Source organism: Sorex araneus, chromosome 3, assembly GCF_027595985.1.
Source record: "Sorex araneus isolate mSorAra2 chromosome 3, mSorAra2.pri, whole genome shotgun sequence".
Taxonomy (NCBI): Eukaryota; Metazoa; Chordata; class Mammalia; order Eulipotyphla; family Soricidae; genus Sorex; species Sorex araneus.
Window position 1 is genome coordinate 7,424,310 of NC_073304.1, and position 7,634 is coordinate 7,431,943.

At 49.5% G+C, this 7,634-nt stretch overlaps 1 protein-coding gene across 1 annotated transcript; it reads left to right on the forward strand.

The window, feature by feature from the left end:
- Positions 1-248: 248 nt before the first annotated feature.
- On the forward strand, positions 249-7,350 carry LOC101542649 (serpin A3-8-like). Its single transcript, XM_055132938.1, has 4 exons — positions 249-893; positions 1,423-1,699; positions 5,947-6,094; positions 7,055-7,350. Exons 1-4 carry the CDS (start codon positions 260-262, stop codon positions 7,244-7,246), a joined length of 1,251 nt encoding a protein of 416 aa, XP_054988913.1. The 5' UTR covers positions 249-259; the 3' UTR covers positions 7,247-7,350.
- The last annotated feature ends 284 nt before the right edge of the window (positions 7,351-7,634 follow it).

Below are 7,634 nucleotides of genomic sequence, written 5' to 3' on the forward strand. Positions count from 1 at the left end.
CCAGCCTGAGAATAACTAAACAACTGAAGTTATAGAAGGGGCAGATGGTTAAGGTCTGGGAATCTGTTTGCTGTTTTCTGCAAACAATGGTGCCCTCCCTGCACGCTTGCTTGCTCTGGTACAGGGGTGGTAGAGCAAGAGGTGCCTTATCACCAGGCCCTGGAGATCAGACAAGGGTACTGTGGGGTCAGGGAGGCGGCAGGGACACTACGGGCAAAACCCTGAAAGATGCTTTGCCTTTCAGTTTGAGGGCAGAGGCATGTCAGTCCTGCTGGCCCTGCTCCTGGGGGCTGTGCTCTGCCCCCATGTCCTCAGCCTTCCAGAGGGCTCCACCGAGCCCGACACGGTGACCCGGGCAGACAGTGACAAAACCAACCTGGTGGGCGCCCTCAGTCTAGCCCGCAGCAACAACGACTTCGCCTTCAGCCTCTACAAGCTCTTGGCTGCCCAGAGTCCCGAAACCAACGTCATCTTCTCCCCGCTCAGCGTCTCCATGGCCTTGGCCTTCCTGGCACTGGGGGCTCATGGCCCCACCCAGACTGAGATCCTAGAGGGCCTCAAGTTCAACCTCACCGAGACCCCCGAGGCCGACATTCACAAGGGCTTCCAGCAGCTACTGAGACATCTGAGCCGGCCTGGGGGGCCCTTGCATATGAATGTGGGCAACGTCATGTTCCTGGGCCAGCAGCTAGAACTGCAGGAGCGTTTCCGGCAGGAGGCCCAGGCGTTGTACGCCGCCGACACTGTCTCCACAGATTTCCAGGATACCGCCACCGCCGAGAAGCTCATCAATGATTACGTGGAGCAGAAAACCAAGGGGAAAATCAAGGAGGTGGTCAAGGGCCTGGACGCAGAGACCAGGATGGTCTTGGTGAACTGCCTCTTCTTCAAAGGTGAGGCCGTGCATGTGGGAGGGAAACGGGCATGAGCTCTGAGCCTTCGGGCTGCTCCTGCCCTGGCACAGCCTGCTGTGACCACAGGAGCCTGTGCTGAGGAGGAGGAGACTGAGAATGGCAGAGGACACGGGTGCTGGTGCAGGCTGGACGGCTGTGTGTAGGAGCAGGTGGACAGGCCTGTGGGTGGTGGCCCACAGGCCTCAGTCAGCACCGAGAGCTGCACCACAGACTTCTGTATTGGCCTCAAGTCCCAGGTGGCTCACCTGTGGATCCTGTGTGCAGAGTCCAAGAACTTTCCCCATCCCCAACCCTGTGGATTGGTGTAGAACGGACTGGGCTCCCGGTAAGGCTGGACAATGCCTTGCTTACCCACAACCGACAGGTGGACAGAAGCCACAGCACAAGCAGCTCACCTAGTCCCAGGTTTCGGCCTGCCCAGTATGACCCTTGGCTCAGTAGACACAAGGAAGCTTGGGCAGGGAGGGCATTCCTGGGTCAGGTTCTCCAGCATTCTCTTTGCCTCTAGGCGAATGGAAGACGGCCTTTGACCCCAATGCCACAATCATGTCAAGTTTCCACGTGAATGAGAGCAGGAAGGTGGAGGTGCCCATGATGGTTTCTGGGCACCTGTCGGAGCCCTACTTCCGGGATGAAGTGCTTGGCTGCACCGTGGTGCAGCTTCCATACAGGGACAGCAGCACCTGTGCCCTCCTCATCCTTCCTGACGAGGGTCACATGGCCGAGGTGGAGGCTGCACTGCACCCGGCCACGCTCCAACGCTGGAGGGGCTCACTGAAGGAGAGGTAACACACCCCTTGCTCTCTTGGCCATTTTTCTCGACCCTCTCCTTCCCACCCCCACCACACCGGGACCCACTAATACCAGAGTCAGTAATGGGATCCCAGGATCTGGGCACACGTGGAGGTGGGGCTCCCTGGGCTCTAGGTGTCTGCCTCATTCTGAGGGTGCCAAGCAGGGTCCGAGGTCCAGTGGCCTCTGAGTGGAATGTGCTCTGGGGAAGGCAGAGAACCCCAACAGACCCAGCAATCACATGCTACCCTCTGTCTCAGTGTTGGGCATGGAGGAACAGGGGACAGAGGTGACCAGTGAGAACTGGGATGCAATTATCCTCTCAATGTTTCATGCACTCATTCATTCCTTCATTCATTCACTCACTCATTCACTCACTCTTTTATTCACTAATTCACTTGTTTATTCATTTATTAACTTATTCATTTACTTAGTCATTTACTACTGTGCTCAGTCACTCATTAATTTACTGACTCATCAATACACTTATTCATCCTCTTTTCTGATTAAACGAATTACAAAGTTCCAAAGTTATTCATGAATGAGTTCCAGGTTTACAATCATCTAACACAAATTCTTCACCAGAACCATTTCCTGTCACCAGTGTCCCCAGTAGCACTTCTGTCCCCCAGTGTGACTCTATAGCACTTTTCTTCCACCATTGCCCTAGAGTTCCCTTCCCTGACCTACACTCCTCCACACGGTCCAATGGAAATCTTTCTGCTGCATTTAAGTTCTCCTGCTCTTCTTTTCTATTGCCTTTGGGCATTGGTTACTCCCCTTCTGTGTTTATTTATATTCCACATGTGAGGGATCATTCTGTGTCTGTCCCTCTCCCTCTTACTAACTTTTCTCAGCATGAGATGATACAGATCCATCCACATAGCATACTATTGCCGGACTTCATCTTTTCTTATGACTCGGTAGTTCTGTTGTGTAGATGTACCATGGTTTCTTTATCTGGTCCTCTGTTCTTGGGCACACAGACTGTTTCCTGACTTTGCTATCGTGAGTACTGCTGAAATGAACCTTATTGTTTTGATTTGCATCTACCTGATGATTAGTAATGTTGAGAATTTTGCTCACATGTCTTTTGGCCATTTGTATTTCTTCTTTGAACACATTTCTGTTCATCTCTTCTTCCCATTTTTTGGATGGGTTTGGATGGCTTTTTTTTTCTGCAAAATTCTACAACAGATTAGTGATGGGTCGGTGATTTCTCCCATTCTGTGGAATGTTTCCTTTGAAGTGCAGTGGCAGGAGACGTATTTCTATTTTCTTGTGTCCTCTTTCATGTCTTGTTTTGTAATTTTCTTTGTATCAGTCTTCCACCTCTTTTGTTAAACTGATTACTAGGTGCCTAGTTTTCGAGGCACTGTTCTACATGAAATTTTTAAAGTCACTCTTTTGTATTTCCTTCTTTTTATGTAAAAATACATGAATTATTACATGATGATTTTGTAGCCTGCCACTTTACTATACAAATCTATTGTTTCCTGGAGTGTGTCATCTGAAAATAGTGAGAGCTTGACTTCTTTTACTATCTGGATGCTCTTAATATCTTCTCTTGCGTACTTGCTATGGCAAATACCTCCAATAATATATTGAATAGAAGTGGTGAGAGTGGGTATTTTATCTTGTGCTTGATCTTTAAGAAAAGACTTTCAGTTTTCCCCCACCTAGTGTAATGTTTGTTGTAGGCGTGTGATAAATGGTTTTGACTATGATGGAGAAGAAATGTCCTTCAATTTCCATTTTATTGAGGTTTTTAATCATTAATGGGTGCTATACCTTGTCAAATGCTACTATTTTTATTAACATACGAATTTTTTGTTTTCTTTTATTGAGATGGTATATTATGTTGATTGACTTGCATATGTTAAACTATTCGTGCACCCCCAAGATGAATCACCCTTGGTCATTGTGTATGATTTTTTTTTCTGTTGTTGGATTCGATGTGCTAGCATTTCATTGAGGATCTCTTTGTCTTCACCATGAATATTATTCTTCAACTTTCTATTTTTTGTGTTCGCTCTCTGCTTTTAGTATCAAGGTAATGTTTGCTACATAGAAATCATTCAGGAGTGTTTCTGTTTATTTGATTTCCTGAAAGAACCTGTAAAGGATTGGCAGGAGGTCATCTTTAAAGATTTGAAAGAACTCACTAGAGAATCCATCTAGGTCTGGGCTTTTAATTTGGAGGATACTTTTGATTACCACCGTTTCCTCGATAGTAATTGGTCTCTTTAGGGTTTCTATGTTTTCTTGGTTCAAACTTGGGAGGCCATCCATAGGAGTCCAAGAAATCTATTTCTTACATATTATCTCATTTAAAGGAATAAAGGTTTTCAAATAAACACCTGATACTCCTTTGGATTTCTGTCTCATCTGTTATGATGTCTCCCCCTGTTTTTCTAATTCACTTTATTTGGGTTCTCTCTTTATATTTCTTTGTTGGGGGGTTAGTTAACTTTTTAATCTATTATTTTAATTGAGTCACAGTGAGATATACCATTATAAAGTTGTTCATGATTGGATTTCAGTCATATCATGGTGCAACACCCATTCCTTTCCTAGTGTACATTTCCCACCATCAATGGCCTAAGTTTCCCTCCCACTCTCGGCCCCGCCTCTATTCTATTGCAGGCACTGTTCTCTCTCTCTCTCTCTCTCTCTCTCTCTCTCTCACTCTCTCTTTCTCCTTCTCTCTCCTTTTAGGCATTATAGTTTACAAGACAGGTACTAAAGGGTTATCATATATATCCCTTTACCTACTTGCAACATTCAGTACTCTTTATTTCTTTGTGAGCATTGTTAGGTTTTGTTGATCTTACTTTTTTTTCAAAATCATGTGCTCTTGGTTTAATTAATATTTTAGATTGTTTTTCTATTCAAATTGGTTATTTTCTTTTTTAAAACTAATTTTCAATTGAATCACTGTGAAGTAAGTACTTTGTGATAAAGATATTTATGATTGAATTTCAGGTGTACATTGTTTCAACACCAGTCCCTTCAGCCTTGTCCACTACCTCCAACAGGGTCCCCAGTTTTCCTCTCACCACAATCCCCCAATCTTCCTCTGTGGCAGACACTTTTCTCTTCACCATCTTCCTCTGTTCCCTCCCCTAACTTATACCTTGCCCCATCCCAGTGACAAGCTTCCCACTGAAGGCCAGTTCTCCTGCTCTTTGTATGGGTTGACCTTGTGTATTATTATTTATTCCTTTCTGCCTGCTTTGGGTCCTTTTGTTGATCCTTTAGCAGTTTCTTCACTATGCAGTTAGGCCATTTACAAAAGCCCCTTCTTTCTCCCCGATAAATGCTTGCATCAGCATCAACCTTCCTCTTAACACTGCTTTTGCTGTGGCCCAAAGTCTGGTCACTCATGTCTTCTTTCTTCTTTTTTCCAGGAATCTTTTGATTTCCTCTTTGAGACACTGGTTTCTAAGTAGTGAGCTGCACTTATTTATTCTTTCACTATGCATTAATCTCATTCATGTATTTATGAACACACTCATTGACTTACTGTTTTATTCATTCATTTATTCTTCACTCATCCATTTACTCACTCGATCAGCCTGGGTTGCAGGTAACTTATTCAGTTGTTCACTTCTTCATTCACTCATTCATCACTGATTCATTCACTTTCTTTTATTCTCACTCATTCATTTATTCACTCGCTCACCCAGCCGGGGTGTTGGTAACTGAGCACTACTCGACCCAGGCATGAATTCAGATAGCAGGGGATCCTGTTGCTGAAATCTGGTCCTCTGCCCACCCTCTGTCCGGGGGAGAGTGATTGCCCTCCACACATCAGTGGTTTGGTGTCTCAAGGGTGAGGCCTGGATGCCCACTGGGGGCAATAGAGGGAATGGGGACCCTGGACAAGGAGGGGTTATTGTGATTTGAGAAGGGGGAATGGACGTGGGAACTCAGGTGGGGCCCTTGGGGGCTTTCCACGGAAGAGCAGCTGGGCAGAGGGTCAGCGGGCAGTAGTCACAGGCTGGCCAAGGTGAGTGGGAGGTCAGTGGAGGGGCCTGTCTGAGCTTGGGCTCGGGGTCTACAGGGCCACTCAACCCACAGCATCAGTGTCACTTCCTCCTCTGAGAGAAGATGATCGAATTCAGGAAACAAGTCTTTCACTCTAGCTGGATAGCTGGATCAGGGAGTCAGGAGGCCTGGGAGGGCACTTGGGCAGTGAGTCGGGGCTGTGTCGCTCACGGTTGCCTTCTGCTCCCAGAACGATAAGCCTGCACCTTCCCAAGTTCTCCATCTCCGGGAAGTACAACCTGAAGCAAGTCCTGCCTCAGCTGGGCATCAGCAGCATCTTCTCCCAGGGGGCGGATTTCTCAGGCATCACCGAGGATGAGAGACTGAGCGTCTCCCAGGTGAGTCGGAGCTGCGGACCCATTGTTTTATGGGGGACGCACTCTGTGGATCCTGGTGCTCAGGGAAGGGGCAACCAAGGTCTATCACAACTCTCTCTCCCCCTTTGATCCCCCTGTGCCCCCAGACCCTCTGGGAGAGTGGTCCTTAGTTGTAAGTCCCAGTCACACTGTGAAAAGTGCCCTAAGTCAGAAAACACCTTTTCCTGCCATGGGTCACCCCAGCCCTCCAGCCTCTGTTCACCCACCGTACAGTGGGGACTCACTGCTGAGCTGGGCAGAGCTGGTCCGGCAGGGAGCAGCTCACGGGGAAGAGGAGCCCCTTAGGCTGTGCTGGGATGGCACTTGGCAGACTGGGCACCTGAACGTGCCTCAACTGCTGAAGCAGAGAAATTAATTTGGATGAGGGCCGCTGGGCAGCCCAAGCCTCGCAGGGCCCCAAGGAGTTCAGAGCTGAGGTCCAGGGCCAGGACGGGGACACGCAGCTTGGAACAGACCAGTGGGGAGACAGGCCGAGACAGAGGGTAACGCCCAGCCAGAAGCAGGGCCAGGAAGGAATCAGGGCTAGTAGTCCGTGCAGGGCTCTCCACTGCTCTGCGCCCGGCGCTCGGTCCAGCAGCTTTTTCCAACTAAAAAAGGTTCCATGTAGGAGCTAAGGAAAAGAGTCGCCAGTGCTTCTTCCAGCTCCCGTAGTGCGTGCCTGGGACCGCTGGACACTGCCCTGGGCAGAGCAGGACAAGCAGCGCCACATCCCCTTCCAATCTCTTCTTCCCTCTGAGCTCACTCCTGCATCTTGAAATGTTTGTCTATTTGTGGTCTCCGCTGTGCTGGTCGACTCCCGGGTTCTGGGGGGCCATAACAGGTGACCACCCAGGGAAGGCTAGCTGCCCCTTGAGGGGTTCTAGCAGGCTGCACGCCTCCTGCTTATTCTGCCCCAGTGGTGACAGGCTCTGTGTCCCCCAGGTGGTCCAGAAGGCCACGATGGATGTGGCCGAAGAAGGCACCGAGGCTGCAGCTGCTACAGGGATAAGTCTGGTGTTTCGGGGAGTACCGAGAATCATTACTGTGAGCTTCAACAGGCCCTTCCTGGTGGCCCTCCTGGCCGAGGACACACAGAGCATCCTCTTCCTGGGCAAAGTCGTGAACCCCCAGTAGTCCTGAAGACCCCCGGGTCGGGGCCTGGCCTGAGGAGTCGGCCCATCCCTGGAGCCCGCACACACCTGTTCCCTCTTGGGTCACCACCCTGGGGCTGTGCTCAGTATGGGGGCTGTGGTGAGAGCAATAAACATCTTTCTCACAGCACCGGCTGGCCCTAAGCTGCCTGCTCCCCGACCCCAGCCCTGCCCCTCAGCTGTGCACCCTGGACCTGCCCCCCAGCTCTGGACAGCAGCGCCTCCCAAGGCTTCTTCACCCAGGCTCTATCGACTGACCCAGATGCCCAGGAAGGGCACCCTGCTGCCCAGCTTCTCTGACCACCCTATGCTCTTGGTCCCCAGTTGAGGTCCATGCCGCCACGGGACCTGGATTGACTGACGGTACCCCC

What these genes read in the sequence shown, in the direction of transcription:
- LOC101542649 (XM_055132938.1), top strand. Translation starts at nt 260, where the DNA reads ATGTCAGTCCTGCTGGCCCTGCTCCTGGGGGCTGTGCTCTGCCCCCAT. An exon ending in GAACTGCCTCTTCTTCAAAG is followed by an intron (nt 894 to 1,422) that starts GTGAGGCCGTGC and finishes CTTTGCCTCTAG; the next exon opens with GCGAATGGAAGACGGCCTTT. An exon ending in AGGGGCTCACTGAAGGAGAG is followed by an intron (nt 1,700 to 5,946) that starts GTAACACACCCC and finishes TTCTGCTCCCAG; the next exon opens with AACGATAAGCCTGCACCTTC.